The 15321-nt window shown below is 56.9% G+C and overlaps 7 protein-coding genes across 7 annotated transcripts; 4 read left to right on the forward strand and 3 right to left on the reverse strand.

Annotated features, from left to right (window-relative positions):
• Window positions 1-162: 162 nt before the first annotated feature.
• EX895_003880 (uncharacterized protein) lies at window positions 163-834 on the reverse strand (the record flags this gene model as incomplete). Its single annotated transcript, XM_029884478.1, has 1 exon — window positions 163-834. One exon carries the CDS (start codon window positions 832-834, stop codon window positions 163-165), a length of 672 nt encoding a protein of 223 aa, XP_029739188.1.
• A 319-nt stretch (window positions 835-1153) lies between these two features.
• On the reverse strand, window positions 1154-1622 carry EX895_003881 (uncharacterized protein; the record flags this gene model as incomplete). The annotated part of the gene is made up of 2 exons (XM_029884479.1): window positions 1154-1204; window positions 1284-1622. The coding sequence occupies 2 exons, from the start codon at window positions 1620-1622 to the stop codon at window positions 1154-1156; spliced, it is 390 nt and encodes a 129-aa protein (XP_029739189.1).
• A 1637-nt stretch (window positions 1623-3259) lies between these two features.
• EX895_003882 (uncharacterized protein) lies at window positions 3260-4456 on the forward strand (the record flags this gene model as incomplete). Its single annotated transcript, XM_029884480.1, has 1 exon — window positions 3260-4456. One exon carries the CDS (start codon window positions 3260-3262, stop codon window positions 4454-4456), a length of 1197 nt encoding a protein of 398 aa, XP_029739190.1.
• A 328-nt stretch (window positions 4457-4784) lies between these two features.
• On the forward strand, window positions 4785-7094 carry EX895_003883 (uncharacterized protein; the record flags this gene model as incomplete). Its single annotated transcript, XM_029884481.1, has 1 exon — window positions 4785-7094. The coding sequence occupies one exon, from the start codon at window positions 4785-4787 to the stop codon at window positions 7092-7094; it is 2310 nt and encodes a 769-aa protein (XP_029739191.1).
• Window positions 7095-8633: 1539 nt separating this feature from the next.
• Window positions 8634-10145, forward strand: EX895_003884 (uncharacterized protein; the record flags this gene model as incomplete). Its single annotated transcript, XM_029884482.1, has 1 exon — window positions 8634-10145. One exon carries the CDS (start codon window positions 8634-8636, stop codon window positions 10143-10145), a length of 1512 nt encoding a protein of 503 aa, XP_029739192.1.
• A 1191-nt stretch (window positions 10146-11336) lies between these two features.
• EX895_003885 (uncharacterized protein) lies at window positions 11337-12413 on the forward strand (the record flags this gene model as incomplete). Its single annotated transcript, XM_029884483.1, has 1 exon — window positions 11337-12413. The coding sequence occupies one exon, from the start codon at window positions 11337-11339 to the stop codon at window positions 12411-12413; it is 1077 nt and encodes a 358-aa protein (XP_029739193.1).
• A 222-nt stretch (window positions 12414-12635) lies between these two features.
• On the reverse strand, window positions 12636-14789 carry EX895_003886 (uncharacterized protein; the record flags this gene model as incomplete). The annotated part of the gene is made up of 1 exon (XM_029884484.1): window positions 12636-14789. One exon carries the CDS (start codon window positions 14787-14789, stop codon window positions 12636-12638), a length of 2154 nt encoding a protein of 717 aa, XP_029739194.1.
• Between the last annotated feature and the right edge of the window lie 532 nt (window positions 14790-15321).

Consider the following 15321-nt stretch of genomic DNA (forward strand, 5'->3'; position numbering starts at 1 on the left):
AATTACAAACGGTGATGAAGTATAGATTCCAAGCACAGCGCGCCCTAGGACTTGGAGCTGAACCTAAAGGCCGCTTCGAGCTCGACTTTGATCAAAGCACAATCAACGCACACAGCAGGTGACTACCTTGACATTACAAACCTTGCAACTAGCTCAATCTTGTCATGTGGCAGGGAAATTAGCCTTCCACTCCCAACTCTGCGCTTCTTTTCCGACTTCGGTTTGCACCTCTTCACTCTGCTTGGGATCGAACGGCTTCGCATCTCCATCCAGAGCAGTGACACTGGCTCCAGTAGCGTAAAACTCCCTCTTCCAGATAGCCACGTTCTTCTTGACCTCTTCCAGCAACCACTCTGCCACTACAAATGCTTCTTTGCGGTGCGGCGAGCTGACAGCGATCAGAATACTGCACTCGCCCACACTGACTGCACCTAGCCGATGCGCTACGTAGCATCGCGTGACGCGGTCCTCAAATGATGCAGATTGTGGGTCTGCGTTGGCAGACAGCGGGATGGGGTTGTCTACGAATGGCGCAGATGTGTGGGCTCGAGACAGCAGTGATTGCAGCGTCTTGAGAGCGAGCGAGGTGTAGGCCTCGTATTCGAGTCTTGTTACCTGCTTACCTCTGAAGGAGTCCCTCGTTGTCCCGCTGAACAGCACCGTCGCTCCAGCCCCGTTGTCGGCTACAAAGCTGACCGCGTCCTTCTCGTTGAGCACCTCGTACGTCAGGACTGCTTCGTCGCCGTACTGACTCTTGATGCTGCTCGACGCTGGGGAAGACAGAAGTGCAGATGCGGTGCTCGAGTCCGCATCTTGACGTGTCGAGCTCGCCATGTTGTGAGACCAGAGGTGCCTGCCAGAGGCGTCGATTGACGAAGGAGGAAACAAGAGACGTGCGACATTTGAGCGAGCTTTGACTCATCTGACCGCTTCTTCCAAATTTTCTTTCCCAAGACGCGCCTGTCCGGCAATCCAATCCGGCGGGCCCGTTCAGGCAATTCGAAGCGCTCACTACAAGGCCCTTTCGAGCTTCACACGATACCAGCATGCTGGGCAAACAATGACATAGAAGATGAAACCGACAAAGCAGAGAAGGACAAATAGGGACGACGAGCGTCTGCTTTTTTGGACACGGACTTGCTGACGACTCGACTTAGTAGTCGCACTGAACAAAGTTGTTGCCCGAAGCGCCGGTGTGGGTGATCTGTACAAAGCAAAGCGACACCAGACATCAGCTTCATGCACACCGTCAAAGCTATCGAGGCAGAGAGTGCGAGACTTACAGCGCCGCAGAAGTTGCCGTTCTGAGTGCTGTACACGACGCGGTCCGCACCAGGCGAGCCGCCAGTGTAGCCAGACGAAGTAGACTTGAGCGGGTACTCTTGGAAGGTTCCCGAGGGGCAGTAGTCAGAGAAGTCGAAACCTTCGTAGTTGTTGTACTTGTGGGGGTAGCTCGAGCTGTCGTAGTTGCCGCTCTCTGCGTTGTTGATCGCACGGTTGACTTGCGAGGCGCTGTAAGACTTACCACCGCAGTTGACGGCGACACCGCCCTGACGGGGCTCAAGGGGAGCAGCAAGGGCCACAGCGGGCACAAGGGCGAGAAGGGCGAGGGAGAACTTCATCGTGAATGTGGATCGAGGGGGGGAAGAGGAGGGGTAGTGTGAGGAAGGTGGTGAGCGGGAAGAGTGGAGTGCAGTTGCTTGAGAGTGAGGCTCTTCGAGGTGATGACAGACGCTGTTATATACTCTCTGAGAGGTTGCCGAACGATGGGATGGTCTCGAGGGGCTTAGGTACTATAGAGCTGGCCATGCTGCAGAGTTGTTGGAAGCGCGAGCATGGTTGGGCTTACGCACACACTCTGCCACGATAACCTTTGAGCGGCCCTGAGCAGGCCGAAGCTAGTGTCATGTGGCCAAGGATGTGCTACGGGGAAGAAACGGACGAAGGTCTGGTTGATGACAAGAGCCGCTACAGACAGCATCTTCGCGGGCCCCCCACGTCTTGATCCTTGGCACCCTCGGCTGTCCGAACCGTTATCGCACGTTCGCCTCGCCTGTATGCAGCGCCTCCTTCTGATCTTCCATGTTCCGGGTGTCAAGCGGAACACTGCAAATGGACCATGTGCATCTCCTTCCCGCCTTCCGCTGACGCTGGGTCAACAACGCTCAGACAATACGTTGATCTTGACGAGAGCGTATGTTTCCTTCAAATTTCTGAAAGCGCCGCACAGAACGCTGCATCGAAAGCAAAACACAAAGCTGCAAGAGCAACAGCACGTTTTCTTCCAGTCCAGGGTCTCCGATGTAAGAATTTAGCGCCAAGCAGGCGAGCCGCCTCCTCCAGGATCACTAAGGCTCGCAACATTCAGGTCCGCTATGCAGGGCTTAGCATTTGCTTAGCCGACGGCATGATATCGAGCACGTCTAGCTCACGGAGATGACCGACCAATCAATGAGCTTACTTTGGACCTCGTTGATTGCGACGCAGACAATGGCATGAGCGGGGAGCAAGGGTCAAGGTGAAGCGACATTGATGTTTGGGCAGCAAAGCGAGTACGGCTTGACGACGTCCGAGTAGCCGAGGTGCACTAGCTTGCTTTTAGGTGATTACTGGTCGTGGTTGCTCCGCATCAATCCATGCAACCGATTATCATGCTCTGAGTACATGCGCCAGGGCCAGCGTTGGAGGAAAGCGTTCCGTTTCGGAGTTGGATCCCTGACGTCTTTGAGAAGCAAATGAATGAAATGCTACTCGAGTAACGCATCCGAGGCTGTGAACGTGCTCTGCACTTGACAATGGCCAAACTTTATTCCCAGGCTGCTCCTTTGAGTTTGTTACATAGTCAGAGATGGAGTAGAAGCGACTCTCTTGCCGCAGGAGCCAAGCTCACACTGAGGCTTGTCTCGACGGGAAGAAAGGGGACGAGCTGCCAGGCAGCGGGCGAGGCAAAGCTGCAAGAGGTCCATCTCCATCTTTGTTTATGTTAGGTTGTTGTGATGGGACAGTTTGTTAGATCGTTCAATTCTTTACTCGTCGTTGAAATGGTCAAAACGGCCACGTCAGATCGAAGACGGAGCTGCGCGTCGTTCTTCTGAAATTGTCCGATTGGCGCTCGGCTGACTTGGCTCGAGCTCATTGTCGGACTTTACGTTTTACGGAGCTGTTGCCACCTGTTCGTCTCCCCACGATCAATTTTGTGTGCGACTTGACCGGCGTATCACACACACACTCTCTCTATCTCGACCAAGACTCCCACAAGATGAGGCTCCTTTCCCTCTCTTTCGCCTTGCTGGTGCTGGCCGCCACGGCGCTCGCAGGCAACGTCCTCGATCTCACCGCCACCAAAGACTTTGAAAAGCACATTGGCAAAGCGCAGGGCGTGCTGGTCAAGTTCTACGCGCCATGGTGTGGACACTGCAAGAGCCTGGCACCCATCTATGAAAAGGTGGCCGATGCTTTCGCGCAGCAAAAGGACACGGTGCTCATCGCCAAGGTGGATGCCGACAAGAACAAGGCGCTTGGCCAGAAGGCTGACATCAAAGGCTTCCCCACTCTCAAGTGGTACCCTGCCGGATCCACCGAGCCCGAAGAATTCAACTCTGGCCGTGACCTCGACAGCATCGCCAAGCTCGTTACCGAGAAGAGCGGCAAGAAGAGCACCATCAAGCCACCCCCTCCTCCCGCCGCCGAACAGCTCACCAGTAGTAACTTTGACAAGATCGTGCTCGACGAGGACAAGGACGTGCTGGTCGAATTCTACGCTCCCTGGTGCGGTCACTGCAAGAACCTCAACCCTACCTACCAGCAGGTGGCTCAGGACTTTTCTGGCGACGATGACTGCGTAGTAGCCCAGATGGACGCCGACAACGAGTCGAACAAGCCCATCGCCCAGCGCTACGGTGTTTCGTCGTACCCAACCCTTATGTTCTTCCCCAAGGGCGACAAGAGTAACCCGCAGCCCTACAACGGCGGTCGAGGCGAGGAGGACTTCATCAAGTTCCTCAACGAAAAGTGCCAGACCTGGCGTACCACGGGTGGTGTTCTCTCGGACCTCGCGGGCCGCATGCCTACGCTCGACGGCTTTGCTGCACGCTGGTACACGTCGTCGGCAGAGAAGCGAAGCTCGATCTACAATGAGTTTATCGAGTATGTCAAGACGATGAAGGCCAGCCCCAAGAGCGACAAGAAGAAGAACGACGTCGCTGACTACTACTTGCGCGTTCTCGAAAAGGCCAATCAGAGCGCCGGCTACGTCGAGAAGGAGACCAAGCGTCTCAGCAGCATCCTTAAGAAGCACGCCGAGGGCACCAGCCAGCTCGCTGCCAAGAAGGTGGATGAGCTTACCAAGAAGAAGAACGTGTTGCTTGCCTTTGTCAACGAGCGCATCGCTGCTCAAGCCGAAAAGCAGAAGAAGGAAGCCGACAAGCGAGCTGCTGAGCACAAGGATGAGCTCTAGTGTAGTCTCGTTGGACTCTGCGTGGTTACCGACAGCTTCTTTCGCCTGCATTTCTATCAAAAGCATCAATGAAAATGGAACCTCCGCTGTTGTCTGCTGCAATTTTCCCAATGGATATCTTCTGATGTGTTTGTTTGAGCGGCTGCGACCCGCATGGCTGCGAACACAGCCATGCGAGTAGTCAGTCAGGTTGGGTTCCAGTTGATGACGAGGTGGTGAGCACATTTCGGTCAAGCTTCCTCCACACGGCATCTGGACGGAAAATCATCGCGAGCCCTTTTCAGGATGTGTAATTTTGACATGGCCCGTTCGCTGAGCATCCAGCTCGATGCAACGTCTCTCTCCCTCTTACCACCAACCCGATCACCGCTTCTCATCTACATCCAAGGGGACCCTCGATCTTGCCATGTCTTACGCATCGGACGTCTACGCCCATCTGGGCTCAGAGCTCGAGCTGTACGACTCGTTGCTGTCTACGGCTAGCACACCCATTGAAGCGGACTCGAGCTTTGGTAGCCAATCTGTGGGGCAGGGCAGCAGCAAGTCACACGACGAGGCTGTTCAGGACCGAAAGAAGCCTATTCAGGAGATTCTAGCAGCCATCCGGCCCGCCGACGGGTCCCATACATTGCCATCTCGCAAGACACTGCTCAGTCTGCTCGACAAATTGGACAGCACAGCGCAAGAGCAGGATGGCATCGCCGTGCCGCATCTGGAAGAGCTCAAGGTTGTCGCGTTGTCCCGTCTGGTGGTAGCAACCTACGCAGTCGCTCTAGAGACACTTTTGCAAGATGCGAGCAAGCTCGAAGACGAGACGTGGTACTGGACTGATATCGAGGAATCGACACGCAAGACGCTCTCCTTTCTCGTTCAGACTCTTCCGGTCCGCCTGTTCAATGTGAGCAAGGAAGTTCTGGCTCTTGCAGCCGATACCGCTTCGAACACACTCAGAAACACAATCGACAAGAAGGAGGCCGACACCACGACCAAAGTGAAAGGCGTCGACAAGGACACGGTTCGTGCAGCGCTACGCAGCATGCTCGACACACCCAATCTGGTCACTTCAATGCTGTTCCCGTATGCATTTCGCATCGAGAGAGGCGTCAACCTCGACACCATATTAGCAGAACGAGAATCTCAACGCCAAAAAGTGTCTACGCTGAGGACACAGCTCGATGCCAACAGCCAGGCAGGCGATCAGCTTTGCGTTGGCTCACAAAAGACCAAGAAACAGCGCGTCAAAGCGCTGCGCTCGAGCATGCTGACTCTGACTCCGACATACCTTGTGAGACACGAAGCCAGATGCAAACGTCGCGGTCTGGTCAACGAGCGTGACCGCTTGGCAGCGAAGCTTGGCCGGCTGGCTCTTCAGCACGAAGCGCTGGCGGACCAGGCCCAAGAGCTTGGTGCTTCTTCGACTAGCGCGAGCTCTTCCGGCCGCATCGTATTGAGCCACCTCAATGCCAAGCTCAAAGTGCTCATCGAAAGCTTTGTCGAGGGCAGCAGTAGCATCGATGCAAAGGCTCTTCAAGGCTCAAGCGATGTCAAGATCGAGATGGATGCGAGCCTGACGCCCGAGTCGACGCTCGGAACGCTGCGACTGCTGTTGAAGGAAGGATTCGAGAAGCAGCAGGAGCGCACGCAACAAGTGCTGTCGCCCGAAGTGTTTGGACAACCGTCGGCGCTCGTTCAGCGTTGGCCCAAGCTTGTGTTTTACCCAATCGGTCTATTGCTGCTGGGACGATACCTATCCAAGAACTGGAACGGCATCGAAGCGAAGCTGAAAGAAGCGCAAGAGACGGTCCAAAGCTTCCTGATCGGTTGGGTGTGGGAGCCGTGCGTAGAGCTGCTGGATACGATCCGAAACGGCAACGAAGGCAGTGTCATCATGTCTCGGGAGTCGCTCGCGTCGGATCTGCACTCGCTCGAGAGGATGGTGACGGATTTCACCGCCGACAAGTATGGCACCTCGGGCGCAGAGCTGCAGAAGATCGCAGCCAAAGTAAGGGAAGGCGACCTGACACCGGTGCTCAAGGTGTACGAGGCCGAAATGAAGAGCCCCGTGAAATCGATGGTGTCCGGTTCGCTGATTCGATCGTTGCTGATCCAGGTGCAGAAGACGAAAGTGGATCTGGAGGTGGCCATGACTGGCATCGACAAGCTGCTCAAGAGCCAGCAGCTTCTGTTTGGTGCGGTTGGGATTGCACCGGCGCTGGGCATCCTGTACGTCTCGCAGAACTACGTGCGTACCAAGCTATTCAGGCTGAGCACCTCGAGGTCCGAGTCGTCCGGGCGCGGGTATCAGATGCGGGCGTGGGAAGCTATGCGTCGCGTAGACCGCCTGCTGTCGTCGCCACCAACGGAATCGTCAACGTCGAAAGCAGCCACGGGAACGGGTAGGGCGGAGCACCGGCGGAGCGACTTGACTCAAGGGTTGCTTCTGCTGGACCTGTCGACGCTGCGTTCGGCGTCGGGTCCCCTGCTCATGTCTTTGTCCCACGGTAAAAAGGCAACGGCGCGTCGACTGCAACGCCAGTTCCTGCAGGACATTCGAGACCTTGAGTCCGGCGAGCACAGTGCCGTCGAACGCATGTGGAGGAGCTGGGGTCACTCAGTGCTCCGGCTGCCGTCGGCTTAGCGTAGAGACGACTCGTACCCTGTGTCATAATTCGCTTCGAATGGCACACACGGCTCGCAGCTTGGCAGAGAGGAGTTGCGAAGCTGCTCATTGACATGATAGAGCGTGTGGCGTGCTGGGAGAGATAGGCATGGCTGACGGCTGGAATCGCTTCATTTCCGGCTCTTGGACGTTGACAAGCCATGAGCGGCACGGTTGATGCGACGATGTGATACCAGTGGTTGCTCTCTCTTCTGCTCGTGTGTGTGTGAGAACGTAGAGTCGAATGTGTGCCACAGGCGTGTGTGTGTGAGAACGAGGCGGATCGGTGATGAGAACCAGCCCACTGACGGGTTAAGCGTGAATAGCCGGCGGGTGATTTGGATCTTCCCCTTTTGTTTGGCCGCGAGTCACCAAGGGTAAAAGCTACCTAGCATGCCAAGCCTCCCCAGGCCCCTGTCATACGGTATCTTTCAAGGAACAGTCCCGCCGAACGCGTTGTAACCGGCAAGGTGCGTGTTGGAAACGCACCCAAGTACATTCGGGACACGCTCGGGGTGGTATCCGTTAAGGCTGAGTCGACGTTATCTTCCCCCTGCAGCGCGATACGTAGTGCTGGCCGAGACATCGGGAAATTTCGCGGAGGTTTCCGAAAGAGCGTTTTTCTGTCTTGGCTCGGGTTCTGTTTGTGACCACGAGTTGCGTTTCGCCTCGCCAAGAAAGAGAGCGCGAAAAACTCGCAAAAGCGCAGAGCTACGTCGCGTGGACACAGAACCAAAGAGGCACCAAAAGTTTTTTTTTCCCCATTCTTCTCTGCAGCCGTTCATATCGCCGTGGCTGTTCCGGTCCAACTCAGGAAGCGCAGCATGCAGGGTCAAAGCGTATCATTCCGCAGCTGCGCTTCACGAGAGCAGAGAGCAGGGCAGATGATGCTGCGAGTCATCCATCGGCTGTTGTTCTGCCCCGTCGTTCTCGCCGAAGCGAAGCGAATGAAGGTGGATGTGTGGCTGGCCTTGTTCGACAGATGTTGGAAATGAACCTCGGTCCGGCTCCTTTTTTTCAGGTCTCATCCCTTCATAACCAGCCACACCCTCCTCAACTTCTCTTGTCTTCCTCATCGTCTCTTCCCTACCACCCACATTCCCACCATCCGCTCGACTTGCTCTACTTAGCAACCCCCGTAGATTGCTGCGTTGTTCTCTCTTTATTACGCTCGCACTTTCCCGCCCACCAACACCGCTGTCGCTGTATCCGTCGGCATTGTTGCACAGCAAAACTCGATTTCTCGTCGCAGAGCTCGCACATCTCCGGCATCTAGATCAAGCGTTTGTGTGACACCCAGAGATACCGCCAAAACCTTTCCTTGCTGCTAGCATCAGACGCTTCCTCAAGCAAGCCTGCTAGATTCGCCCTTAAGACGAGACTCGGACTTGGACAAAAAAGGCATATAAGCAACTGCCAAAAACTAGAACCAGGACCGAAAACGACCAGCTCGCCATTGCTGCACAAATCTCTATCCCAGGTCATAAGCTTAGCCATTCACCAGCTACAGCATTCACAATGACCCCCTCGGCCCAAGTCGTTACCGCCAACCCTAGCCCTTACCTTGGCGACAAGGTGGGCGACCTCGCTTCCACTTCCGAGACGGTCCCCAAGGCGAGCCGTGTGGAACCGGCTCGATTTTTGAGCCAGGCGTCCATCGACCGACCTGCCTCAGCCATCCGATCGCTCTTCCCCGCCGAGCTGATCCCAGGCATGCTCTCGCTGCTCGCCGGCAAGCCTAACCCAGACACATTCCCATTCGAGAGCATCTCGCTCAACGTCAAGCCCGAAGCCGAAGCCGGCCCCACGCAACTCACTATCCAGGGAGAAGACCTGAACACGGCGCTTCAGTATGGTGCCACATCGGGCATCCCCAAGCTCGTGCAGTGGATCACGGATCTGCAGGTGCACATGTTCAAGCGAGAGATTGTTACCCCCACGTCCAAGCTCAACGGTGTCGCTGGTCGAACGCCGTGGCGAGTGACGACAGGCAATGGATCGCAGGACTTGCTCAACAAGACGTTCGAGGCGTTGCTGAACCCGGGCGATGTGATTTTGGTCGAGTCGCCTGCGTACACGGGCATTTTGCCGTCGCTGGTGATGCTCAAGGCGAGGATCGTGCCGGTGGTGAGCGATGATCAGGGAATGATGTCGAGCAGACTCGCCGAGATCTTGGAGAACTGGGAGTCGAATCCAGACACGGCTTCGCTGCCACGACCCAAGTGCCTGTACACCACTCCCACAGGCGCCAACCCTGCGGGCACGACTGCGTCGGACGACCGCAAACGCCAGATCCTCGCCCTCGCCCGCCAGCACGACTTTCTCATCCTCGAAGACGACCCGTACTACTACCTGCACTTTGAGGGCCTCGACCAGGACCCCGTGACACGTCCGCGATGCCGCAGCTACTGGTCGCTGGAAGAGGAGCACCGCGAGCGCTGGGGCACGGGTCGCGTGGTCCGCTTCGAGAGCTTCTCCAAGGTCCTTTCTGGCGGCATTCGACTCGGCTTCGCCACGGGCCCCAACGAGATCCTCGATGCTGTCGACGCCAACACTGCCATGTCGAACCTGCAGCCCTCGGGTCTCGCCGGTGCGGTCGCCTACACGCTGCTCAACTACTGGGGCATCCCTGGATTCCTGCGACACGTCGACAATGTGGCGCGCTTCTACGCCAAGCGTCGCGACAACTACGAGGCCAAGGCGCAGAAGGTTCTCGCGCAGGCCGGGGTTGCGCAGTGGGTAACGCCGGTAGCGGGCATGTTTTTGTGGCTGAGGCTCAATCTCCCGCCTTCGGGTCCCGGTGAGGACGAGGGCGACAGCTTCGCCCTGATCTCGGACAAGGCGAAGGCGGCAGGTGTGCTGGCTGTGCCCGGTGTGGCGTTTATTCCAGATGGCAGCAAGACGTGCTACGTCAGGACGAGTTTCAGTATTATTCCGGAGGAGGATGTAGAGGAGGCGTTCAACCGGTTGAGGAACGTGGTGCTCGAGGCGTGGAAGGATGCCGGGAAGACCATGCCCAAGCTGTCTTAAAAGTTGCACTGCACGTGTTCATATGCTGTTAGTCTGCTGAGCGCGGTAGATCGAGCGGGGCGATACTGCCATGTTTGTGTTCTGCATCTGTTCGGCAGACTATCAGCCCTTTCCGTTCCGTTTATTGCATCTCTCCGCGAGTCGCACCGCTTAATCCATCGAAAGCGATTCAAAGTATCTGTCGTGCTCGTACTTGTGTCGACCATTAGCAGTGCAATGCAGTGCAGTTCCTACAAACAAGGTTCTGTCAAAGCCTGTCAATGCAGGGTCCAAAAGTAGAACTCGTTCCGTTTGCATTACGCTTCCGGGCGAGAACGAGAAGGTAGCACTAGAGAGCCAAGCGTCGGGCTCCGATGTTGCTAGATAGACGTAGCTCGCGTGCATGTCAAGCGAGTGGAGCGCTGCACGATCCCGTCCGTGTGTGAGGCAGCGAGCGAGAAGAGCGAGCTTCGTTTCACTAGGTCGATCGGAGCTCGAACAGGGAAATTTCCTCACAGCGAAAATCATCTTGAAATAGAGCGCGCTAGCCTGTCGGTTGCCAAGGCAGCGAGCGGGGTTTGACGTCATTCCGGACTCGACGTCACCGCATCAACCGAGTTGGAGGCGCAGCCCAGCCCAGCCTAGCCCAGCAGGCGGCAATTGGACGCGAGCTGGCTGTTCTCTTGTCAAACACAGTCAGCCCTCGTTGCGGTGCAACAATTGACCGTATCCGTCTCCCGCTCCGAATGCAAGATTGACCGAATGCAAGATTGACCGACGATGGCAATCATACGGTTGGTGCCGTGGATGGGAATGCAAACTTATCCGTCAACGACTATTTTCGTTTGGTGTACCATGTGCTAGAGTTGTCCGATGGGTGCGGTCATTGCGAGAGCGGTTGCCGTCGTCATTCAGCATCCGCTGCTTCTCGCCTTGGGAGCAAAGCAGGTACGGACTACACCCTTGCTCTCCTCTTCGCTTGTGTTCATTCTTCTGGAACTGCCGTCTTCGTAAAGATTCCCTTATAAAGACGTCTTTCATCAGGCTGACATTCCTATCCGCCGTCCATCTCTTCCGCCCTTCCCTGTCCCCCACTTTTCGACTTCGAGTCGGGCCTGTACCGGCCCTTTCCGTGCTCCTCTCGCAGGCGCCCGTCAGCAGATTGAGCCTCGAACGTTCCGCATCCACCACCGGAACCCCCTTTACGCAAACATGAAGATCGGCTACCACGGATTGTTCTACCTCTTCCCCATCCTCACGTTCGCGTGCTGGGTCACCGCCATCGTCGGTCTGCTGGCGCTATGGGCCAAAGACCACTTTGTCGAGTACGAGAGGGAAGAAGCGTCGGTGGTGTTCATTTCCGACGTCGGAGCGACGCACAAGACGTTTTTCATCATCTTTTGCTGTCTCACCTCTGCGTTTTACATCCTGACCACGCTGGCGGAGCGACAGCTGCGACACGCGCGAAAGATCCCTGGGTCGATTCGAAAGAAGCAGACGATCCTCGACATCTGCTCGGTCATCTGTGCCGTGATCGGCTCGGTCGCCTTGATCTTGCTGAGCATCTTTGACGCGTTCCACCACTCGAACGTGCACTGGAGCATGACGCTGATCTTTGTCGTATTTGTCGCGCTGTCGGTGCTGTTCCAGGTGCTGCAGGTGTTTTCACTCTCGCACGACTACGATCGGCTCGCGACGCTCAAGGTGATTGCAATTGTCAAGAGCATCATCCTGGCGTTGGCGATTGCGGGGGCGATTGCGTTTATCGTGTGCTACGGCATCTGCAGAGGCGACGCCTATCCGGGCAACCACAGGTGCGACCGCATCGTCTCGGCCGCCGCCGTATGCGAGTGGGCCATCGCCTTCCTCCTGGCCATCTTCTTCCTCACGTACCTGGTCGACCTCTGGCCCGCCCACAGGCGCGCACAGAAGGGCCTCAGCGAAGACGGCACCATGATCGAGAATAAGCAGCTCGCCAAGGAGCAGGGTGTTGCAGACGGCCGCCCTGTCGCCCCGTACGCTATTGACGGTGTGCAGAACAACGACACGTACTACCCGAGTCAGGCCGCCCAGCAGTACCACAACGGCACCCACACTGCCGGCGCTACCCACCACGGCGTCGCTCCCAGCCCCATGGGCATGACCGCTGCTACCAACGCCGACGCCAGCCCCCTCAACGCCCCCTCGACCCTGCCGGGCTCCGAACGCGGAAGCCTGTACCAGACACCCATGACCGAGGCCCGCCCCTATCCCCACAACGACAGCACCTACAACACATACCGCGCCTAACCGAATGCGCGATACCCATCTCGTCTGCTTGTTCTCGTCCCTTATGTTTTAATCAATAGACGATTGCTTTACGCCTTGCTAGTGTGCAGTCCAAGCGCACCTTTTACTGTGAAAATCGAATCTGACTGAGCTCACGATTGCTTCGAGGCGACGACACAAACGACCGATGGAATGCACGAGTCTATTGAATGCTCCCTAAGTTCTACAAAACCATACATGTAGCTAAGCGCGCAAGTACTTGCGCAGCGCCTGCGGCGGTTCAACACCAAGCTCGCCGCGCTGCCTCGCGATCAACGCATCCAGCGTCAGGACCGGGCACTGCTCCGCCACGTATCGATCGCCCTTCCTGCCGTAGTCCATCACAGCCGGCGCAGGCTTCAACCCCTGCTCCGCTTCCTCCTCCACAATCCCCACCGCCGAACCTGGACGCGACCGCACTTCGTCGTCTTCCTCCGCCTCCCCTTGACCATCCTCATCATCTTGATCGTCGTACATCGAGCTGCCAAATGACGACGGCGGCGTCTGCACAGGAATCAGTTCCTCTGGATCGCCCTCCTCGTCCCAATTCACCTTGTTCGGCCCGGGACCCGCCAAGATGGGTATCGCGCCGGCGTGTGTGCCGGCCGGATCCTCCTCGTCCTCGTCCTCCGCAGCTGGCAGAGGTTCATCCAACGTGCTCCGTGCCCAGTCCATACCCCACGTAGCAAACAGCGTGGCGAACGTCCAACTCCTGAGATCACGAGCATGCGTCGACTGGATCGACTTCTGATCCGGATCTTCAGGGGCCATCCGGTTCATGCAGAATCGCTGGGTGACGGATTCGACAAGCACGCGGTCGAAGAACCCCTTGCTGTAAGCGGCACGGTACAGCTCCAGTCCTTTGCGGTTTGCAAGCTTGGCAGCGGCCCCACTCGTCGAGTCGTTGAAAAAGTCAGTGCCGGGCGTAGATCGATGGATGGCCGACGGATCACTGAGTAGTGAGTACGTGCATACCGAATCGATGACGGCGTCGACGAGATCCTTTTGCTCTCCCGAAGATACATATGCTTCGCGTGAGTGTTGTGCCACTCCAGCCAGAATGCGATCGATCACGCTCTGCACCATGAAGCGCACTGGATCCTGCAGCGCGAGTGCGGCAAGCGCCTCGTCCAGTTTGGGATGCATCGAGTCGCCCAACGGAGTAGCTGTCGCCGATGTGATAGCGGAGCCGCCTCCGCCTCCACGAGACGACAGAGCTCCCCAGCCGGAGCCAGTGCGACCGAGGCCTTTGCGTGTTGCAGAAGGAGTCGCAGTGCCCGACCCGAGATGAGGTGTGCGGTTGCCCGTGGCCGCCATGCGCAGAGTCTCTGTCTTGATGGCGTTAGCGATAAAGGTGATCCGTTGTGGCCCAAAGGGAAGTGCAGGATCGAGGATGCGCTTTTGGATGCTGGCAGTGTAGTCGTTGCCCACGAGCGCTGCCAGCAGCGGCAGCATCGAGGTTGGGATGCCGAGAGCAGCGGCCAGCTTTGGTGACGAATAGGACGTGAAGCGGATGCCGGCGAGGGTACCTTCCTCGGCGCTCGCTGGTGGTCGATCGAGCAGCTGTTCGGAAACGGCTGCAGCCTCGGCAGCCTTGCCTCCCTTGCGTCCCCTTGGCTTTCCGCTTTTTCCCACCTGAGCGAAGCCGTCGTCGTTATCAACAGCAGTGGCAACGGCGTCAGTCGCTTTCAGCGAGCTTTCAGGCTCAGGTTTGGACGGTGGTCGAACGAGGTATTCGATGGAGTCGAGCGGGACATAGCCTCGGCATTGCGTGCCTCGAGCACATAGGATAAAGAAATCAGAATCGTTACTGACGGCCCACCCGCCCATCTCGTCGGCTAGTTCGGCCACGGCGCCGTCTGCCTCGATCTGTTCGATGATCACCTTGACGTTGCACTGGCGAAGCGCCTCTAGCGTGCAGTCATAGATGAGAGGTGGGAAGACACCCATCGAGATTTGGAATCCCGGCTTGAGGCGAGACGAGGATCGCATGAAGCCTGAGTTGCTAGCAGCGCTGTCTCCGAGGCGCGACAAAACGGTGGGGATCTTGAGCGGTAGATACGGACCATCAAAGACGAAGATGGGTTCCAGACCGGCCTGTCGCAACGCACGGGCAAAGTGACGCACGTAGAGCGTGTATCCAATGTATTCGCCGCCGCGAACAGACTCGGTGAAGTGGTCGAGGTAGGCTCGAAAGATCCATGCCCAGCCATCGATGACAAAGGGGCCACCACTGGTGGCATTGGAGGCGGACGAGCTGGAGGCGCCATTTGCCGCACCTTGGACTGGAATTGTCACCTGCTCGGAGACGGCATGCTGAATCTGCTTGACGTACGACGTCAGACCTTTGACTCCCATGGTTTTGCAGCCGCGACGAAACTTGCCAGAGGTCGCCAGGATGGAGTGAGGAAGAGAGACGAGCAGATGATAGACACGTTGGTGTTCCGCGCCGCCAACCTCCACACCTAGAAAACTTCGCTAGGCCAAGTTCTATTTTTCGCACGGAGCCGCACGAGTCACAATTGTTAGGGTGGTAAACTAACAATCGGCGGCCATGTTGAACAAACACCAGCCTGCATCGTCCAGAAGAAGACCCCAGCTACCACTAGCCCCATGCTCGGGGATAAACGTTGGCATATCCGCCGACAGACCCTGACAGTAGCCTGTAATGGAAGCATACTTCCGGGACGGCAGTTTTCCATCTTCTGAAAGGAAGAAAAAGCACATGGTTGGACGGCAAGAGCCAAGACTTTCTCAGCTGCAACCGGCAACGTTTTCGGCAGCCAAATTTGTTTTGGTCCGTCTCAAGGTGTCTCGGATGTGATCATGGTACATGATTCGGCTTGATTGAGCCGTCGGCCTGCTCCCTGCCCTCACGCTTTCGAGAGCA

The sequence above is a fragment of the Sporisorium graminicola genome, chromosome SGRAM_22, assembly GCF_005498985.1.
Source record: "Sporisorium graminicola strain CBS 10092 chromosome SGRAM_22, whole genome shotgun sequence".
In the NCBI taxonomy this organism is placed as follows: Eukaryota; Fungi; Basidiomycota; class Ustilaginomycetes; order Ustilaginales; family Ustilaginaceae; genus Sporisorium; species Sporisorium graminicola.